Genomic DNA, 22,769 nt, shown 5'->3' with positions numbered 1-22,769 from the left:
AAAGTCCTACACTTACTGTAGGTAAGAAAAATCAAAAGTATACATAGAAACTGGGTGAAAGCAGGATTAATAGCAGAGACTGTGAGAGGGATCTTGGAGTCCTAGTGAACAACCAGCTTAACGTGAGCCAGCAGTTTGCAGCTGCAGTCAAAAAAGTCAATGCAATCTTAAATTGCATTAATAGGGGGTTATAATCTACATCAAGTGAGGTACTAAAACCACTCTAAAGCCTTAGACCACACCTAGAGCTCTGCATCCAGTTTTGGTCATCACACTATAAAAAGATATTGAGACTATAAAAAGTACAGAGAAAAACTGCATAGATAGTCTAGTGAAGAAAAGGACCAGGGGAGACATGATGGCAGTGTTCCAATTATTATTATTATTATTATTATTATTATTATTATTATTATTATTATTAATTAGATTTGTATGCCGCCCCTCTCCGTAAAATTGAATTTCAATAATTAGTAATAATTATAATAATTAATAATTCAATTTAGTAATTGAATTTTAATAGCTACCTTTGTTAAAATACTGACTTTTCCAATTTGTCCTCATCTGCCAAAGGTAAACTTAGTTATCTCTTGCTTGGAATTCCAGTTGGGAGATTTTTTTTAGCAAGGCCAGAATCAGCGAAGAATTTCCAGAAAATTCAGACATTTCATTGCTGCTCCATGTGGAGGAAACATTAAATGTGTGCATATAAAAAATAGCTTCTAATGCAACTATCCCTGCATGGTGAAAAAAGAAACATGTCTTGTCACAAAGCAAAAAGATTTTGGAACGTGATGCATAGGTGGTTACTACAAATTACAAAGGAAAAAAATGAAATCATCCCTGAAGGCATGCTGCTAGGAATACGGAAGAAAAAATACTCAACCCCACCCCCCTACCGCAATACCTAATGACATATATAATAACTGCAGACAGAATATTATAGGCCCAACTATGGAAAAACGAAAAGATCCCACTAGAAAACAACGTTATAGACAAGATTTACAAATGTGCAGAAATTGACAAAATGACCATGGAAATAAAGGGTGCAAATAGCAAAGAATTTGATGAGTTATGGAAATATTGGTATAAATGGATGAAGGAAAGAAAAAGGGTAATATGACACAATGTAGTTGTACTGATAAAATAGACATATACTGTACATGATACAGACAATGCGTAAGGGAATAAATACAAATTAAAATACAAGAATGGTGGAAGGTCTTAAGCATAAAACGTATCAGGAAAGACTTCATGAACTCAATCTGTATAGTCTGGAGGACAGAAGGAAAAGGGGGGACATGATCGAAACATTTTAATATGTTAAAGGGTTAAATAAGGTTCAGGGGAGAAGTGTTTTTAATAGGAAAGTGAACACAAGAACAAGGGGACACAATCTGAAGTTAGTTGGGGGAAAGATCAAAAGCAACGTGAGAAAATATTATTTCACTGAAAGAGTAGTAGATCCTTGGAACAAACTTCCAGCAGACATGGTTGGTAAATCCACAGTAACTGAATTTAAACATGCCTGGGATAAACATATATCCATTGTAAGATAAAATACAGGAAATAGTATAAGGGGAGACTAGATGGACCATGAGGTCTTTTTCTGCCGTCAGTCTTCTACCGTGTTTCCCCGAAAGCTTTTTATCCCCAAAAGCCCCACTATGTCTTACTTTCGGGGTATGTCTTATATTGGAAAAGAATTGTCGAATTTTTTGTTTTAACCATAAAATTAACATTTAGACGCGGTGACGTATGGAGGGGGGCGGCGGGGAAGTGGGCAGGAGGCGGCGCTCATTTGGATCAGACGGAGGCGGCAGACGCGGTGACGTATGGAGGGGGGCGGCGGGGAAGTGGGCAGGAGGCGGCGCTCATTTGGATCAGATGGAGGCGGCAGACGCGGTGACGTATGGAGGGGGCGGCGGGGAAGTGGGCAGGAGGCGGCGCTCATTTGGATCAGACGGAGGCAGCAGACGCGGTGACGTATGGAGGGGGGCGGCGCAGAAGTGGGCAGGAGGCGGCGCTCATTAAGATCAGATGGAGGCGGCAGACGCGGGTGACGTATGGAGGGGGGCGGTGGGGAAGTGGGCAGGAGGCGGCGCTCATTTGGATCAGACGGAGGCGGCAGACGCGGTGACGTATGGAGGGGGGGGCGGGGAAGTGGGCAGGAGGCGGCGCTCATTTGGATCAGACGGAGGCGGCAGACGCGGTGACGTATGGAGGGGGGTGGCAGGGAAGTGGGCAGGAGGCGGCGCTCATTTGGATCAGACGGAGGCGGCAGACGCGGTGACGTATGGGGGGGGGGGCGGCGCAGAAGTGGGCAGGAGGCGGCGCTCATTAAGATCAGAGGGAGGTGGCAGACGCGGCGACGTATGGAGAGGGGGACGGCGCAGGCGTGGGCAGGAGGCGGTGCTCATTTGGATCAGACGGAGGCAGCAGACGCGGTGACATATGGAGGGGGGCGGCGCGGAAGTGGGCAGGAGACGGCGCTCATTAAGATCAGAGGGAGGTGGCAGACGCGGCGACGTATGGAGAGGGGGACGGTGCGGACGTGGGCAGGAGGCGGCGCGCAGCTTGATGAGAGGGAGGTGGCAATACCCCCGTGTTTCCCCGAAAGTGAGACATATGTCTTACTTTCGGGGTACGGCTTATATTAGCCGACCCCCCCTGAAACCCCCGATACATCTTACAATCGGGGGTGTCTTACTATCGGGGAAACAGGGTATGTTTCTATGTTTCTATAAATACAAATGGATAAGCAGTAATAGCTTTCGATATATATCAACTTTTGTATCTACTTGTCAAGGCTACTCAGTGATATTTTTATATGCTTATGAGTATAATTAACTACTACTAATCTACTTTACTTATCACACTTATCCTATCCCTTTGAATAATCTATATTGTATATAGATGTGTTAATAAGGAATGGAATTGAATGGTTTATGATCTGTAAATGACAAATGTGAATAATATTTGTTTTGGTTTTTTGTATTTGTGTAAATAACAATAAATAAACTTAAAAAAAAGAAAAAAGAAACATGAAAGTGTACAACAATATCGGATCCAGGTTAGATTATTATTATTATTTTATTTATTGGATTTGTATGCTGCCCCTCTCCGCAGAGTCGGGGCGGCTAACAACAGTGGTAAAACAACATGAACAATCCAATTAATAAAAAATAAAAAACCCTTTATAAAAAAAATGTTATTCAAGATATCACAGATGTTATTCAAGATATCACATGAATTTAAACATGGCTCATAATACCTTGGTAGAAATTCCTCTGTTTTAATGTCTTTTTAAAAATTTATTTATTACAGATCCAACGGTTCTGTTCTTTCATAGATACACAATCTTTGGAACAGAGGACAGTGATGCTCTCATTGTCTGCCCGGTGACAGATCCAGATGTTTCCAATTTCACTTTGAAAAGATGTCATGACAAACCTCTGCCTGAGAACATGACATTAGTTCCAGATCCTCAGAAGGGAATCACCATAAAGCATGTACAGAGATCCTTTCTAGGTTGTTACTGGTGTGTGGCGCGTCAGGATGGAGTTGAAAAAAGATCAAAAGATATTACACTTATGGTGAGAGCAGGTAAAAAAAATACCTTCAGCTGAACTCAAATATCTGTTACAATCGTACCGTTGTGTGCAATCCAGAGGTGAGTTTCAGCAGGTTCTGACCAGTTCTGGAGAACCAGTAGCGGAAACTTTGAGTAGTTTGGAGAACTGGTGAATACCACCTCTGACTGGCCCAGCCCCCTTCTCTTCTCTGCCTCCTGAGTCCCAGCTGATCAGGAGGAAATGGGGATTTTGTAGTATCTGTTGGCTTGTCTCGGTTAGCTAGGCTATGAAACTTTCGACAACACCGAGCAGAGAATTTTAACAGAGCGTGGATGTGTGATAAAGCCAAGACACAAACTTAGTTAAATAAGTATTATTTACATATAAACAAAATATAAACAATCCAGAATAAGCACGTAGCGAATACAGAATAATAAGCACTGAGCAATCACAAGATAGAAGCACAAAGCAAAATACAATATAGATAATAAGCACGAAGCTTATACAAGCACGAAGCTTAAACACAACTCCCCCTTCTCAGGCAAAAGTAAAAGGAAGTGACTGAGCAGAATAATGAGCTTTTATAGCTTCAATGAGGAAGTGATGAAACAGCCTTGAATATTAACTCTTCAAGTACAAGTTAACTCTTTAAGTGCACATTAACTCTTTAAGTACAAGTTTGGTACAAGTGTACAATATGCAGTTTACAATGTCAATCCCAAACAACCATGTACCCTGTACTAACAGTATCCTTCTGCTGGATTGGGGAAGGAATGGAGATTTTGCAGTATCCTTCCCCTGGAGTGGGGAAGGAATGGAGATTTTGCAGTATCCTTCCCCTGGAGTGGGGAAGGAATGGAGATTTTGCAGTATCCTTCCCCTGGAGTGGGGAAGGAATGGAGATTTTGCAGTATCCTTCCCCTGGAGTCGGGAAGGAATGGAGATTTTGCAGTATCCTTCCCCTGGAGTGGGGAAGGAATGGAGATTTTGCAGTATCCTTCCCCTGGAGTGGGGAAGGAATGGGGAATTTGCAGTATCCTTCCCTTGCCATGCCCACTAAGCCGTCTGTAAAAAAAATCCGAATCCCACCACTGATACAGTCCCTTTTTTTGTACAACTTAGCAAACAGTGTATCTAGTTTACAGGTAACTCTCAACTTGACAGTTGGTTTAGTAACTACTTCAAGGTTACGACAGCACTGAAAAAAAGTGACTTATGACCATTTTTTACACAACCGTTGTGGCATCCCCGCGGTCACATGATTAAACTTTAGATGCTTGGCAACTGACTCATACTTATTATGGGTTGCAGTGTTCCAAGGTCACGTGACCCCCTTTTTACGATCTTCAGACACGCAGAGTCAATAGGGAAGTTAGATTGATATGGCAAAAACTGTGCTACTGATTAACAACCCTGGTTATTCACTTAACAACTGTGGAAAGAAAGATCATAAATCGGGGAAAATTCCATTAAATGTCTAGCTTGGGAGCAGAAAATTCTGGGTTCAATTATGATTATAAGCAGTATTGGATTGCTACTGATATGGATAAGGATGGCGGTAGCGAAAATTGGCCTGCGCCTGCAGCTTTGCTTCTGCTGCAGGGGGGTGCATGCGTCCCAGACAGATTTTGCTTCTGTACATGCGCAGGAAGCAAAATCTCAGAGAAGACACCTATGCGCGAGAGATTTCAGTGGTTTTTTGTTTCTGCACATGCGTGGAAGCAAAAAAAAATTGCCGAAATATTGCGCGTGCATCCCTTCATGAGATTTTGTTTCCTGCGCATGCACAGAAGCAAAATCTTGTTAGGGCGCATATGCGTGCCCGCAGCAGAAGCAAAGCTGCACGCACAGTGCACTGGTGGCTGTGGAATCTGGAATCTTCCCCTGGTCATAAGTCAAGTACTTGCCTGCAAGATAAGTACTTGCCTGTAGGAAAATATTTCATGCGAATAGATACTCTCATATCCCATCATTGGATTTAAGATTGTGAATTGTTGCCTTATAAAATGGTATTAGACAGATTTCCTAAATGACCTTCAATCTTTTTCTAGCCTTAAATACAGGGCAGGCTTATTATCTGTGTTTGTTACGTAATGCCTCTAAATGTTTTTACATTTCTCCATCGTGGGTGGAGCCATCATTCAGGTTGGAATGTCCTCGTCCATTTAGAATGAGGACTGAGTCTCGGGTTTTGCCCTGTGTAATGTTTTGCATGTCTATGCGACGTTTCGGCGAAATCACATTCACCATCTTCAGGCTGTAGTTCCAATCTTTGTGTTGTTTTAAATGGAATTCCATTTAAAACAACACAAAGATTGGAACTACAGCCTGAAGATGGTGAATGTGATTTCGCCGAAACGTCGCATAGACATGCAAAACATTACACAGGGCAAAACCCGAACTCAGAACAATCTACATACATATACCCGTGAAAATTTACGAAAACAAATATATATATATATATATATATAATATTTAAAATATTTAAAAGCTTAAATATTTATAATACAGTCAAATTTCTCACAATTTGAAAGTATACAAGAAAAAATGTAAGCAACCTTGTTATTCCTTTTGTTTACTAGATATACAAAATAAAATTGTTGTCTAGCAATTAACTTTGGACAATTTATGATTTAGGTAATATGATTGAAATTAATAAACATTAAGATTTAGGTAACAATGATATAACATAGCAATGTAAAACTAGTAGGCTGATAAAATAAAACATTTTAAAAAGCTGTAGCAATAATGTCAACAGATAAGTTGGCAAATGTGCAAATTGTTGAGTGTTTAAGACTTGATATATAACTGTAATGATGAATGATGATATGTCTGTATTAGTTGTGTTTTGTTTTTGTTTTTGTCTTTGGTTTATGGTATTTGTGTATTTTTCTTAATGTAAATAATAAAGATTATTGTTTAAAAAAAAATATGTTTAGCAAATCTGATACTTTATTGGATGATTAAGAACTGTCAATTACAACCCCCTTTTTGCATATAATGACAATAATGTGTATCTGGATTGTTTGTTTTAGTTCACAAGTCCTTACCATCCATCACCTTGTCCAAAACAACCCAGCTTCTTAAAGAAGGTGAAGAATTTGAAGTTACATGTACAATCAGGGATATAGATAGCTCTGTTCAAGCTAATTGGATTTTTCAAGCCAATGCGGTGAGTTCATTATACTTAATAATAGGTACCAATGTATTTGAAATAATAGTCTTTCTGAAAAAATAACTTAAGAACAGGTCTGATATATAAATTATTTGCTGTGATAAAGTAATATTCGTGGAAGGCATCATTGTTGGAATGATAGCATTGACAAATCTTGAATAGAAGTGAAAGTAGAACAGCTGCAAACAGAAAAGGTAATGGGAAATAAGAAATTGGAAAAAGATTAGGTAAAATGGGGAAATGAAAGAGGATGTGAATGAGAAAAAAGATGCATATAAGAAAACAATTGCTGCAATAAACGATGAGCGGAAAATATAATGGGTATACAATTCTCAAAGATGTACAGTCACAAAGAATGTAATCCAAGAAACCAGAGAATAATCAAGATTAAAAGAGACAGAAAATGGAAAAAAAAATAAGCTTTGATGAAAATAACTATTTTGGAAGCAGGAATCTATGGCATAATTGAAAACAAACAAATTGGCGGAAAAGTATGATTGAAACTTTTATGTTATGTCAGTGATATTTGATGTCGAAGAGTAGAACTGTAACAAATGCTACACATTCAAGAAAAAAACAACAATAAAAATGTAGTCCTAAATACTGAGAGAACGTTGAATAATTGTAAGGGTCCGGGTAGAGTTTAAGGGGCGTACATAAGTGCACTGATGTGCCTATCGTCCCCTGTGCAATTGTCTTTCCTTATCCCTTATATCACATATATTCTCCCCTTCCCATCTACTTCTCTTCTTTTTTACTTCCTATCTTTATATATATTACTTAATGTCTATTCTCTTTCATATGTACAGTGATCCCTCGATTATCGCGAGGGTTCCGTTGCAAGACCCCTCGCGATAATCGATTTTTCGCGATATAGTGGTGCGGAAGTAAAAACACCATCTGCGCATGCACGCCCTGTTTTCCATGGTCGCGCATGCGCAGATGGTGTTTTTACTTCCGCACCTGGGAAGACCCAGGGAAGGTTCCTTCCGCCGCCCAGCAGCTGATCTGCTCGGCAGCGCCGCAGCAGCGAGGAGCTGAAGATCGGGGTTTCCCCTTTGCGTGGGCGGCGGGGAAGACCCAAGGAAGGTTCCTTTGGCCGCCCAGCAGCTGATCTGCTCGGCAGCACCTCAGCAGCGAGGAGCCGAAGATCGGGGTTTCCCCACCGCCCACGCAAAGGGGAAACCCCGATCTTCGGCTCCTCGCTGCTGCGGTGCTGCCGAGCAGATCAGCTGCTGGGCGGCCGAAGGAACCTTCCCTGGGTCTTCCCCGCCGCCCACGCAAAGGGGAAACCCCGATCTTCGGCTCCTCGCTGCTGCCCGCCCGCCGCTCGTCCGCCGCCCGCCGCTCGAGAGCAAGAGGGGGAGAGATAGAGAAAGAGAGAGAAGGAAAGAAAGAGATGAGAGAGGGAGGAAGAGAGTGTGAGAGAGGAAGAAGCAAGATAGAGAAAGAGAGAGAAAGAAAGATGAGAAAAGAAGAGAGTGACGTCATCGGGTGGGAAAATATTTTTAATTAATATTTTTTGAAAAATCGCGATATAGCATTTCGCGAAAATCGAGATCGCGAAAATCGAGGGATCACTGTATTGTATATTGGACAAAGAATAAATAAATAAAATAAATAAATAAAATAAACCAAGATGATTAGGGGACTGGAGCCTAAAGCATATGAAGGACAGTTGCAGGAACTGGGTATGTCTAGTTTAATGAAAAGAAGGAACAGGGAAGACACGGTAGCAATGTTCCAATATCTCAGGGTTGCCACAAAAAAGAGGGAATCAAACTGTTCTCCAAAGCATCTGAGGGCAGGACAAGAAGTAACGGGTGGAAACAAGAAGCAACTTAGAACTAAGGAGAAATGTTCTGACAGTGAGAACAATTTCGTCCCCTGCCCAATTGTCTTTCCTTTATCTCATATACTATATATATTTTCTTCCTTTCATATATCTTCTGTTCTATTTTCACTTTTATCCTTTATATATTACTTCATATTATTTTCTTCCTATGTATTTGTGTATTGGACAAATGAATGAATGAATGAATGAATGAATGAATGAATAAATAAATAAATAAATAAATAAATAAATAAATAAATAGAGTTGATGCAAAGGAGAAGTGTTAAAATTAGAGATAGTTTGTGTGGAGCTGCTGTCAACATGTTTATTGCATGTGAAGATGGCAGATATGCCTGGTGAGTGGAAGAATGTCCTCCCCCCCTATGTTACGTGAAAGATAACAGGAATGAATTTTAAAAATTGCAACAGCATTTTTTAAAAAAGTAATATATTTATTATTAAAGTTCTATGCTGAGAGTGGAACAGTAGCCTAGAGATGGAGCTCCATCTCTTGCGTTCCCAGGAAGCAAAATCTCACGAGGGGATGCACACGAGAGAGAGATTTTGGTGATTTTTTTTGCTTCTGTGCATGCAAGAGATTTTGTGCAAAAGCAAAATCATACTGGAGACCTAAAGCTGCGCATGCAACTCCAATTTTACTACCAGCGTGGCGTCCTAATCCGTACCAGTAGGAACCCAATTCTGTTGCTGGCCTTATGGAAAAATCTAAAAACTTGGCTCTCCTGTTTGGGCTTGCTATATTGGAGGCCACTGACCGGGTAGAGAAAGCTCTCTCACCCATGCTGCCCATCCATCTTGGTTGCTAAGTTTTAAAATATTTTTATTCTAATTTTAACTGTGTTTTTTAAAAAAACACTTCTAAATTTTTTATGATATTGCAAGTTGCTCAGTGTCACTGTTATTTGGCGATATGGGCGCATAGAGATGATTTAATTAGAAATCAGGTAATTTCTAGTTTTCTAGTTTCTAATTTTCATGGAAATGAATTAAAAATTAATAAAACTGGATTGGATTAGACTCAAATCACTCGCACAGCTTTAAAATATGTAAATAGTTCCATTTCACTGTATAGGAACACTTCCCCAAAGAGTTCAGCTGATGTTGCTGAGTACAAGCACTGCAGTCTTAATTGACAACTGTTAATGGCGGTTATTAAAATATATAATCAGGAGCTCATGTAAATAGGAAGACTGTTGCAGTGTTGAAATGCTGGAGAAATTATACAGTCTCAAGAAAGTACAATTTGGATAATATGTCCCTGGGGTATTATGGGCCATTCTCTACTAATCCTGTGGTGCTGGCATAATTTCTGTGTTTTAAGTGCTTATTTATTGACTGATCCTAACTTATCCATTCTGGAAGTAAACCACGCATATAACGTACCATATTTTTGGTGTTCCAAAACATCCAAACAATTCCTGTGACTGATCCTAATTTATCCATTCTGAAGTAAAGCAGACATATAACGTAACATATTTTTCAGAGTATAAGACGCACTGGAGTATAAGATGCACTTTAGTTTTGTGGAAGAAAAATAGGGGGAAAAAATCTGCCTACCAGATACTCATCTGGCTAATGTCCTTAATCTAATCACTTAAGCACGTTATTTTATCCCCTGGCTGGTTAGGGCTAAAAAAAACCTTATTTGGAGCTAGTAACAATGAACAAACCTGTAAACTGGGAATATCATTAGCACTTCAGTAGGACTGGAAAAAACCTTATTCGGAGTAAGTAGCAATGAAAACAAGCCTGCAAAGACTTAGGGCTGGAAAAATTACTTTGGAGGGAGTAGAAGAGAATATCATTAGCAGCTCGTTAGGGCTAAAAAATAAAGCTTCAAAAAAGCTACATTCAGACTACAGTGATACCTCGTCTTACAAACCCCTCGTCATACAAAATTTTCGAGATAAAAACCCGGGGTTTAAGATTTTTTTGCCCCTTCCAAACTATTTTCACCTTACAAAACCAAGCCACCGCCACTTGGATGACCCGCCTCCAGACGAAGCACCTGTTTTTGCGCTGTTGGGATTCCCCTGAGGCTTCCCTCCATGGGAAACACCACCTCCGGACTTCCGTGTTTTTGTGATACTGCAGGGGAATCCCAGCAGAGCAAAAACGGGCACTTCGCTGGCAGCTGAAGTTCAGAGGTGGGGTTTCCCAGCGAGAGGAGCCTCAGTGAAATCGCAGCATCACAAAAACACTAAAGTCCAGAGGTGGAGTTTCAAGGACTTCCGTGTTTTTGCAATGCTGCAATTTTGCTGAGGCTCCCCTCTCTGGGAAACCCCACTTCCGGACTTCCGTTGCCAGCGAAGCACCCGTTTTTGCAGTGTTGGGATTTCCCTGCTGGGATTTCCCTGCAGCATCACAGAAGTCCGGAGGTGGGGTTTTCCATGGAGGGAAGCCTCAGGGGAATCTCAGCACTGCAAAAACGGGCGCTTCAGCTGGCAAAAGTGGTGAATTTTGGGCTTGCATGCATTAATCACTTTTCCATTGATTCCTATGGGAAACATTGTTTCGTCTTACAAACTTTTCACCTTATAAACCTCGTCCCAGAACCAATTAAGTTCGTAAGACGAGGCATCACTGTATTTGACAAACCCAAATTTTCCGCCTTTTTTAGGGAGGAAAAAGGTGCATCTTACTCCGAAAAATACTATATGTGGTCCATACAGATGCCGCCTACTTTCTGGAGTTCTGAAGCAGTTCCAATATCATTTTAAATATTACATTCGAAAACCAGTTTTCAGTTTAGCTTTGTTTAAAATTAAATTTACTTTGGCACATGTTAATAAAAAGCAATCATAATATTTGGACAGAGTTGAAATTTGCATTGTGTTAAAAAAATGAATTACGTTCATTACTCGTGTTGGTAACAGACTGATTCTCTGCTAAATGCAGTTCGGAAGTAAAATGCTCTGTTTGTAAATAGATAGTCCAACTCAATAGGATCTTTCCTTCCTTGAATAGAACATTCTTCTTTTGTTATCTCCACAGCAGGAGTCAGTGGTCCACGTCAACTTTAAAACACACATATACACAATCACAGTTGTTTGACAGCTGTGATTTCTTGACCAGGAATCCGAAATTCCTTCATTGTTACCTCAGGAACATGAGGTGATATTTACCTCAGGACTTGCTCTGTTTTTCTCTCATACCACTTATCAATTATAAGAAGCTCACATACCCATTTTAAATTTACACACACCCAGCTGATGACGACTGCTATGATGGAAACTTCATTTGTAAAGCACAGTAGTGGATGTTTTTAGGGCAAATTTCACTCTAAGTTGATTACCTAAAGCCATAATTGTGATCGTATGGCACTTGTGCCACAGGTGGCACGCAGAGTCATATGGGAGGGCACGCGAGACTTTCCCATGTTTTAGCTCCAGCGGAAAGGTCGTTTTGCCCTCCAGATGCCTCAGGGAAGCTTCCCTGAAGCCTCGGGGACAAAAAAAGTCGCCCAATAGACAAACCGGAAATTTGGAAAAATGCACTTCTGGTTTGCCAGTTTGGGCATTTTTTTTCACCTACCAGCAGCGGTGGATTCATACCGGTGTGGTCTGGAGTGCCGCACCAATATAAATCCACCACTGCTGCCAGGTGGAAAAAAATGCCCAAACTGGCAAACCAGAAGTGCATTTTCCCGAATTTCCGGTTTATCCATTGGGTAATGTTTTTTTCAGCGTCTCCGTCTGGAAGAATCCCTCAGCTATGCTTTGGAGGAAGAATGAAGTTCAGATGAGGGAGAGGGCTTTTTCCAACACAGAGACGCCAGAAAAAATATAGCCGAAAATCAGTGGGTTGCTACCAGTGCTCTCTGGATTACATCAGTATGAACTCACCGCTGCCTACCAGACTTCAGAAAGGCCTATGCACAGTGATGGGCCACTTGACTTACCTACTACCATAGCTCTCTGGGAGACTGCTGTGGGTGCGCAGGCACGCCTATCGGTTGCACGCTCACCTGTTGGCATCTGTGCATGCACAGCAAGCCAAATCTCACATGAGGACGGGCATAAGAGTGAGATTTCCGCAATTTTCGCCGATATTTTTGCTTCCGCGCATGTGCAGAAGCAAAAAATCGGCAAAAATCGCTGAAATCTCATTCTTGCATGTGTCCTCACACGAGATTTGGCTTGCTGCTCATGCACAGAAGCCAAATCTTGCACAGGGGCACATCAGGGTGGGCGCAGATATGCATGCATCTCAGTGTTTCCTACCGAAGCTGCGCACCTGCGCACACCAGCTGCTGCCCACCACTGCCTGTGCACATGCACGGGGGCAACATGGGGGCTACGCATGCATGGGCGGTAGGGAAGGGATGTGGGTACGTGCATACATGCTAGCACACCCACTCCTTTTGGCACACGAACCAAAAAAGGTTCGCCATCACTGATCTAAAGAGACCATCAAATACCAGAAATGCAACATGGAGAGCAAAGCTAGAGAGAGTAAGAACAATCCTTCATTTCTGTTCTTTCATTTTCGTCTCCTCTAAAGGCAGCTTGAAGAATATAGATGTTTTCTGTGGATAGATGCCAAGTGACAGGTTTGCCATGATGGCTTATTATTCAAGTTTCAAGTTATGAATATTAATACGGTGGAGTTATAATTGCATCTATTTTTAATTTATTTGAGAATGACGCTATGTACACTGTATTTTAGATGTTAATTTCCCCCACCCCCTCCTTTGCCGACAGAGCCTTTCCAGCAAAAGCAAGAATGTGCGTGATTATGAATATGAACAAAAATTAAGGCTGAGCATCCGTTCAGTGGGAGTTAATGATTCTGGAACCTTCACGTGCCAAGCAACCAATGCTTTTGGAACATCTAATGTCACGCTAACCTTGAACGTAATAGGTAAATATTAATATCGCAGACGTATATACACCACGCCAGGGTTAGAGCAAAAGCTACACACTGCATATTGTTGGAATGTATGTTGAAATGTATGTTTCAATATGTTTTTAACTCTAATCCTCCCACTTCCTGTTTTGCAAGATAGTTCTTTGTAAAAACAAAAGCCTGTGTAAAAAGAATATTTCCTTGAGTCTGTGCATGTATGTAGTCCTAGAGTAGTAGAAAACATAGAAGATTGACGGCAGAAAAAGACCTCATGGTCCATCTAGTCTGCCCTTATACTATTTCCTGTATTTTATCTTAGGATGGATTGAAAGAGTAGTAGATCCTTGGAACAAACTTCCAGCAGACGTGGTAGATAAATCCACAGTAACTGAATTTAAACATGCCTGGGATAAACATATATCCATCCTAAGATAAAATACAGAAAATAGTATAAGGGCAGACTAGATGGACCATGAGGTCTTTTTCTGCCGTCAGACTTCTATGTTTCTATGTTCTATGATGGATATATGTTTATCCCAGGCATGTTTAAATTCAGTTACTGTGGATTTACCAACCACGTCTGCTGGAAGTTTGTTCCAAGCATCTACTACTCTTTCAGTAAAATAATATTTTTTCACATTACTTCTAATCTTTCCCAGCAGCAGTAATAGTCATATTTCCATGATGCCATAATTGTAAGTGGATCAAAACTCTTGTGACAGCGCCAATTACATATACATACTCTTGGGAAATTGAGAGTAATTTGAGGATTATGATTTCCAAATGGTTTTGTCTGCCATTGTCACAAACCTTTGATGGGGACTAGTAGAAGTTCACACCCCAAATGTCTAAACATAGTTGATTTTATCAGAACTGCATTTGCGGAAACTAGCCAGCCCAAGCAGCAAACCAGTCCAACCAGCTAACCAACCCAACCAGCCAGCCACAGACCAGTAGATATGGAATCTTCAATGAAACACAGCAGCAGTAGGAAGTTGTGGAAAAATATATTTACTTCTTATTTACACTACTACTAGTATTATCTATACTGTACATACAATAAACTAGTATCTTACTATTACCTTGCTACAACTATCTTAGTTCAATAACTCACAGGAACCAACTTATACAGCAATACAGCTTCTTCAGAGCACACTTCTCACGAACAGCAACAGAGCACAGTTAACAGCGACCAGACAGAGAGAACAGAGAGCTCTTGCATAGTTAAATTTATCTATCTATCTATCTATCTATCTATCTATCTATCTATCTATCTATCTATCTATCTATCTATCTATTTATTAGATTTGTATGCCGCCCCTCTCCGTAGACTCGGGGCGGCTCACAACAATAACAAGAACAATGTAAAAACAAATCTAATAATTTAAAAAACACTAAAAACCCCATTATTAAAAGCAAACACACACACAAACACTCCATGTATAAACTGTATAGGCCCAGGGGAGATGTGTCAGTTCCCCCATGCCTGACGGCAGAGATGGGTCTTAAGAACTTTACGAAAGGCAAGGAGGGTGGGGGCAGTTCTAATCTCTGGGGGGAGCTGGTTCCAGAGGGTCGGGGCCGCCACAGAGAAGGCTCTTCTCCTGGGTCCCGCCAAACGACATTGTTTAGTCGACGGGACCCAGAGAAGGCCAACTCTGTGGGACCTAACCGGTCGCTGGGATTCGTGCGGCAGAAGGCGGTCCCAGAGGTATTCTGGTCCGATGCCATGAAGGGCTTTATAGGTCATAACCAACACTTTGAATTGTGCCCGGAAATTGATCGGCAACCAATGCAGACTGCGGAGTGTTGGTGTGACATGGGCATATCTTGGAAAGCCCATGATTGCTCTCGCAGCTGCATTCTGCACGATCTGAAGTTTCCGAACACTTTTCAAAGGTAGCCCCATGTAGAGAGCATTACAGTAGTCAAGCCTCGAGGTGATGAGGGCATGAGTGACTGTGAGCAGCGAGTCCCAGTCCAGATAGGGCTGCAACTGGTGCACCAGGCGAACCTGGGCAAACGCCCCCCTCGCCACAGCTGAGAGATGGTTCTCTAATGTGAGCTGTGGATCGAGGAGGACGCCCAAGTTGCGGACCCTCTCTGAGGGGGTCAATAATTCCTCCCCCAGGGTTATGGATGGACAGATGGAATTGTCCCTGGGAGGCAGGACCCACAGCCACTCCGTCTTATCCGGGTTGAGTTTGAGTCTGTTGACACCCATCCAGACCCCAACAGCCTCCAGGCACCGGCACATCACTTCTAAATACTATTTACATAATTATTAGGTTGCTGCATGCTCAACTGCCTCAGAATGACTCAGCATTCTCAACAGAGGTCTACCTTCTGCATTAAGATATTATCTCAGGATTTTTAATTCCTGACAGATTTTTTCTTATCTTCTGATAGGATCAGTGCCAAATACTAGTATTTCATTTGTAAGCTGTCCTAAGAGATTTTCAAATTGAAAAATGGGACATAAATCCTCTAAATCAGTGGCTCTCAACCTGGGGACTGAGACCCCTTTGGGGGTTGAACTACTGTTTCACAGGGGTCACCTAAGACCACGGGAAAAGACAAATTTCCTATGGTGATAGTAACTAAAACTTCTATTCTGGCACCGTGGAACATATTTTTACAATCCAACCAATCAGACGTTTACAGTAGGGGTGTCCCTCTGACCTTCCTACCAATCAGCTTAGAGCTCTGTTGGGAGAGTTGGCGCTAGACTTTTGGTTGGGGGTCACCACAACATGAGGTATTGTATTAAGGGGTCGCAGCATTAGAAAGATTGAGAGCCACTGCTCTAAATTAATAAATGTGTCCATGCTAAGTATTAGCTGTGTGTTTCCACTTAACACAATTGTGTGAATTACATGTAACTGCGTGCACGAAAGTTAAGAATGGAATTGTTTGGTTTGGTTTGCATGTATGCAAAAAGTGTCCAGTTTAAAATCATCTGTAAAAGACAGGGTGATTCTTCAACATTTGGAATGTGATGATTTGTGGATGGTACAATTCCAAAAGAAACTTGGGTTAGTAGTTTTAGTTTACGTTTTGATAGTGGGATCCCAGCATAATGTAAATCTTTCAGGGGAAATAAGTTCTGGTGGATGTAATGTATGAGGGATTGAAGCAGGGGCGGGTTGCTGGGGTTTACACAGAGTTCGGGAGAACCTCTAGCTAAGATTCTCTGCAGTTCTCTCAACACATTAATTGGCCAGTAGGCAAGAGTCTTGTGGCCCCAAGCCAAGTGGCATAAATGAATCTTAAGACTATTGTGGAAGCCGAGAAGGGTGGGCAGTATGAATCTCCGGGGGCAGCTAATTCCAGAGGGCCGACATTTGTCTAGTTGATGGGACCTGGAGAAGGCCAACTGTATGGGACCTGACCGGTCGCTGGGATTCATGCGGCAGAAGGCGTCCTGCAGGTATTCTGGCCCGAAGTGGACTAAGCCTAAACATCACTACCAGAGGATTGGACATAGTCCCCAAGTCCATAAAGAAGTATTCCTTTAGCTCAAAGGCCTTCAAACTTGGCAAGTTTAAGACGTGTGGACTTCAACTCCCAGAATTCTCCAGCCAGCTGGAAATTGAAGTCCACAAGTCTTAAAGTTTATTTTATTTATTTATTTTTATTTATTTATTCATTTGTCCAATACACAATACATATGGAAGAGAATAGACATGAAGTACAGTGGTACCTCAAGATACGAACCCCTCGTCTTACGAACAACCCGAGATACGAACCCGGGGTTCAGAAAAATTTTGCCTCTTCTTACGAACTTTTTTCGTGTTACGAACGGCAAACCTGAACTTCCGGGTTTGGCGGTTCGGGAGGCTGCTGGGAAGCCCCGCAGCCCGGCTGTCACCTTTTAAAACAGCCAGGGGGCTTCCCAGTTGCCTCCCGGAGCCAAACCCGGAAGTTCGGGTTTGGCGTTCGGCTTGGAGAGGCTGCTGGGAAGCCACCCGGTTGTTTTAAAATGTGACAGCCGGGCTGCGGGGCTTCTCGGCGGCAGCGGCAGGTACGTAAGACGAAAACGTTCAGGAGGCCGCTTTGGGTTTTTGGCTGGGAGGGAGGGCAGGAGGTCCGACGCTGGGGGAGGGAGTCAGGAAGGTCCTCTTGCTCCCCCCCTCAGCGAAAAACACAAAGACGGTCTGCCATCGCATGACAGGCAGGGCGGAGCAGCGTGGAGCAAAGGGAGTCTGAAACCGCCAGCAGCTTCAGTTTCCCATTGCTCCGCGGGCGGCGGCAGACCGCCTTTGTATTTTTGGCTGGGGGGGAAAGCAGGAGGCGCAGGATCAGGCCGGCGGCGGGCACGGGAGAGGCAGCAGGTCTGCATCCTGGGCGGGTGGGCGGGCCGCGGGCGAGGAGGCGCAACCGAGCGGGCCGGCTCAGGCTCTGGCTAGGACGGGGCGGGCAGCGGCTGGGCGCGGCAGCGAGGTTGCGTCTGACTCGGGGCTGGCGGCGCCTGACGCAGCGGGGAACAACAGCGTGGGAGGCAGGAGAGGACCAGGCAACCGGAGCAGCGTTGCCGCTGCTCCCGGCTTGGCTTCCCTGGCCGCCTTGGCTTCCCTGGCCGCCTGGCACTGCGATCTTCCAATCTTCCCTTGGCGATCTTCTGATCTTCCCTGGCTTCCCTGGCCGCCAGGGAAGCGGCCAGGGAAGCCAAGGGAACATCGCCAAGGAAAATGCCCAGCCCAGCCGCCCCCCCCCCCCAGGCGTTTTCCTGGAAAGAATGCCATCCACCACCGAGCTTTTCGTAATCTGTTTAAATTTCCTTCACTCCCCCCCCCAACATTCCCCGCCTTGCCTCGCTTGACTGGCCAGAGGACATGACATTCACCGCCTCCCGTGCCTCCTTTGGCTTTGCGATTGGACGCGCCTCCCGCCGCTCTGCCCAATCGCAAAGCCAAAGGAGGCACGGGAGGCGGTGAATGTCATGTCCTCTGGCCAGTCACGGGAGGCAAGGCGGGGAATGTTGGGGGAGTGAAGGAAATTTAAACAGATTACGAAAAGCTCGGTGGTGGTGATTGCACTCCTTTTAGAAAAACGCCTCCACGGGGGCTGGGCTGGGCATTTTCCTGGAAGGAATGCCATCCACCACCGAGCTTTTCGTAATCTGTTTAAATTTCCTTCACTCCCCCCCCAACATTCCCCGCCTTGCCTCGCTTGACTGGCCAGAGGACATGACATTCATCGCCTCCCGTGCCTCCTTTGGCTTTGCGATTGGACGCGCCTCCCGCCGCTCTGCCCAATCGCAAAGCCAAAGGAGGCACGGGAGGCGGTGAATGTCATGTCCTCTGGCCAGTCACGGGAGGCAAGGCGGGGAATGTTGGGGGAGTGAAGGAAATTTAAACAGATTACGAAAAGCTCGGTGGTGGTGATTGCACTCCTTTTAGAAAAACGCCTCCACGGGGGCTGGGCTGGGCATTTTCCTGGAAGGAATGCCATCCACCACCGAGCTTTTTGTAATCTGTTTAAATTTCCTTCACTCCCCCAACATTCCCCGCCTTGCCTCCCGTGACTGGCCAGAGGACATGACATTCACCGCCTCCCGTGCCTCCTTTGGCTTTGCGATTGGACGCGCCTCCCGCCGCTCTGCCCAATCGCAAAGCCAAAGGAGGCACGGGAGGCGGTGAATGTCATGTCCTCTGGCCAGTCACGGGAGGCAAGGCGGGGAATGTTGGGGGAGTGAAGGAAATTTAAACAGATTACGAAAAGCTCGGTGGTGGTGATTGCACTCCTTTTAGAAAAACGCCTCCACGGGGGCTGGGCTGGGCATTTTCCTGGAAGGAATGCCATCCACCACCGAGCTTTTCGTAATCTGTTTAAATTTCCTTCACTCCCCCAACATTCCCCGCCTTGCCTCCCGTGACTGGCCAGAGGACATGACATTCACCGCCTCCCGTGCCTCCTTTGGCTTTGCGATTGGACGCGCCTCCCGCCGCTCTGCCCAATCGCAAAGCCAAAGGAGGCACGGGAGGCGGTGAATGTCATGTCCTCTGGCCAGTCACGGGAGGCAAGGCGGGGAATGTTGGGGGAGTGAAGGAAATTTAAACAGATTACGAAAAGCTCGGTGGTGGTGATTGCACTCCTTTTAGAAAAACGCCTCCACGGGGGCTGGGCTGGGCATTTTCCTGGAAGGAATGCCATCCACCACCGAGCTTTTCGTAATCTGTTTAAATTTCCTTCACTCCCCCCCCCAACATTCCCCGCCTTGCCTCGCTTGACTGGCCAGAGGACATGACATTCATCGCCTCCCGTGCCTCCTTTGGCTTTGCGATTGGACGCGCCTCCCGCCGCTCTGCCCAATCGCAAAGCCAAAGGAGGCACGGGAGGCGGTGAATGTCATGTCCTCTGGCCAGTCACGGGAGGCAAGGCGGGGAATGTTGGGGGAGTGAAGGAAATTTAAACAGATTACGAAAAGCTCGGTGGTGGTGATTGCACTCCTTTTAGAAAAACGCCTCCACGGGGGCTGGGCTGGGCATTTTCCTGGAAGGAATGCCATCCAACACCGAGCTTTTCGTAATCTGTTTAAATTTCCTTCACTCCCCCAACATTCCCCGCCTTGCCTCCCGTGACTGGCCAGAGGACATGACATTCACCGCCTCCCGTGCCTCCTTTGGCTTTGCGATTGGGCAGAGCGGCGGGAGGCGCGTCCATAGGCTTGGTCGGGTCGCCGCAGCACCCTCCCTTCGCCAACCCTTTGGCGGTCACCGGTGGGCTTAGGGTGCCTCGGCACCGACTTCGCTGCCCCTTCCCGAGCCCAGCCCCGTGGCATTCGCTTTCCTCCCGCCCGCAGTTGACTGATCGTGGGCTCCTTCGCAACCTCGGAGAGCTTCCTGGTTTTCGTGAGCTTTCATGCCCTGGAAGCTCTCCGAAGTTGCGAAGGAGCCCACGATCAGTCGGCTGTGGGTGGGAGGAAGGCGAATCCCCCGTGGGCTCCGTTACATCTTCCGCTGCCAGCCAGGCCATGCTGGCGGCAGCGGAACAATCGCCTTCCTCCCGCCCGCAGCCGACTGACCGTGGGCTCCTTCCCGAGCTCCCTTCCTGAGCCTCCCGTTCTCTCTCCCCCCCCCCTCGCCCCTTCGCCTCCCTGTGTTCCTAGGAGAAGTGCTGGGGATTGAGGCAAGACAGACCTTCTGCTCCTCACCAGCACTTCTCCTAGGAACACAGGGGGGCGAAGGGGCGAGGGGGCGGAGAGAGAACGGGAAGCTCAGCATTCCGTCAGCCGCAGCGCTGGCTGTCAACTTTTCTTTTTAAAACTGGGCAGGAGCTGAGTTGCCTCCCCATTGCTAAAAAGAAAAGTTGACAGCCAGCGCTGCGACTGACGGAATGCTGAGCCTCCCGTTCTCCCCCCCCCCCACCTTGCCCCTTCCGGTTTCGGCGTTCGGGAGACCGCTGGGTTCCCAGCTGTCTCCGAACGCCAAACACCAAAGCCGAACTTCCGCCTTCAGGAGACAGCTGGGAAGCGGCGCGGCTCTTTTAAAAGATGACAGCCGGCCTGGGGGGCTTCCCAGCACCCCCGAACCCTGTGCTGGCAAGCCCCCCAGGCCGGCTGTCACCTTTTAAAAGAGCCGCGCCGCTTCCCAGCAGTCGCGGAAAGCCGTTTTTTTGCGGGGGGTTTTTGGTTGCACGGATTAATTGACTTTACATTGTTTCCTATGGGAAACAATGTTTCGTCTTACGAACCTTTCGTCTTACGAACCTCCCCCCGGCACCAATTAAGTTCGTATCTTAAGGTACCACTGTAATATATATAAAGATAATATGTAAAAATAGAGGAGAAGATATATGAAAGGAAGAAAATATATATAATATATAAGATAAAGGAAAGACAATTGGACAGGGGACGAAAGGCAAACTAGTGCACTTATGTACGCCCCTTACTGACCTCTTAGGAACCTGGAGAGGTCAATCGTGGATAGTCTAAGGGATAAATGTCTAAGGGAGAAAGTTGCCAAGTTTGGGGACCCCTGCTTTAGCTGATGTCCTTTTGAAGGCCTAATCAATACTTCCAGAATGACGTGACATTAAGCAGTTGCTTTAACCTTCATGTGCCATGAAAATCCATCACATTATTTCTAGCCTCATGGATATAACCAAAACCATACTTGGCAGATCAAAAATAAAGAATCTCATTGTAATCCACAAAAGCAGCCCATTTGTCTCCTGGCAGAATTAGTGCATCTCCAATGTTCTTCAATGTTTCGCCAATGTTATACGATACTTGGTAAGCATGAAGATTTGTGAAGATGCAAAGCTTACTTTCCTTTAACAAAAAGAGTCTTGGATGGAACACTATAAACATACAATAAAATGTTAGTATAGACACAGAGATAGCACCAGGTTTATTTACTGTTTCAGGCTTTGGCATCCAACTTATATTGTGTAAAGCAATACCTGTAATTATGCTAGAAACATACTGTGTCTTCTGTAAAATTATGAAAGTTTTCTGTTATTGGTCATGGAGTACAGCCAGGAAGGTTTACATCTCCAACTCACTTTAAGAGGAATGTGAGCTATATCAGAACAATAGCTGTGTGAAGAAATTTCTCCTGGGTTTTGTTTATTTATCTCTTAATGTCTATATTATTGTGTTTCCACAACAAAGGAAAAGTATGGTGTGACAAAAGAAGTAGGTTTAAAACTGAGATTTAGTTTAAAAAATATTGAAGAATCCCTGCCTTACTGTTCCAAAATAGCATCTAATCCCAGTAGGCCCTGAATCCCCCTAAAAGCTGTCATAAAATTTTTAATGTGTTAAAAGGGAAAATGTATAAAGTACCTGAAAATGAAACTTGCTGGTAATATTTAAATTTAAATAGAATTTATTTATTTTTATTGATTGATTTTGTCCAATACACAATGAGGGTTTTAGTGGGTATACACATAGTAAAATACATGATGAAGGTTATAGAGGATATACTCATAGTAAGATATATCTAAGAAAGGATAGAAAAGAAGATATAGTAATAGAACATATCAATGAAAGAAAAGAAGAAGAGATATAGGAATAGAAGAAAGGTATAGGAGATATAGGAGAGCAATAGGACAGGGGACGGAAGGCACTCTAGTGCACTTGTACTCGCCCCTAGAATATAGAATTGAATCTAACAGACCAGACTAGATATAGATATAGAGAACCATGAACAATTATTTCTGAGTAGGTTCTTTTATTGTTCTTCACCTATAAGGAGAATCCTGCTGGAAATATTCTGAAGGAATATAGGAAGTGGTTCGGCACTGCCTGCCGATCGGTTTCCGGTCACAATTCAAAGTGTTGCTAATGACCTTTAAAGCCCTACATGACATT

At 44.3% G+C, this 22,769-nt stretch overlaps 1 protein-coding gene across 2 annotated transcripts in view; it reads left to right on the top strand.

Moving 5' to 3' along the window:
- The window catches only part of KIT (KIT proto-oncogene, receptor tyrosine kinase), a 156,766-nt gene that overhangs the window by 58,520 nt on the left and 75,477 nt on the right, over positions 1-22,769 (top strand). For both annotated transcript variants that reach the window (XM_070757138.1, XM_070757139.1), the window contains exons 3-5: positions 3,325-3,603; positions 6,608-6,744; positions 13,306-13,465. In XM_070757138.1, coding sequence (XP_070613239.1) covers positions 3,325-3,603; positions 6,608-6,744; positions 13,306-13,465 — 576 coding nt within the window. The remainder of the gene's footprint in view (positions 1-3,324; positions 3,604-6,607; positions 6,745-13,305; positions 13,466-22,769) is intronic.

Source organism: Erythrolamprus reginae, chromosome 7 (genome assembly GCF_031021105.1).
Source record: "Erythrolamprus reginae isolate rEryReg1 chromosome 7, rEryReg1.hap1, whole genome shotgun sequence".
Classification (NCBI taxonomy): Eukaryota; Metazoa; Chordata; class Lepidosauria; order Squamata; family Dipsadidae; genus Erythrolamprus; species Erythrolamprus reginae.
Note: the sequence above shows the minus strand (reverse complement) of the source record. Positions and strands in the feature narration are given on the sequence as shown.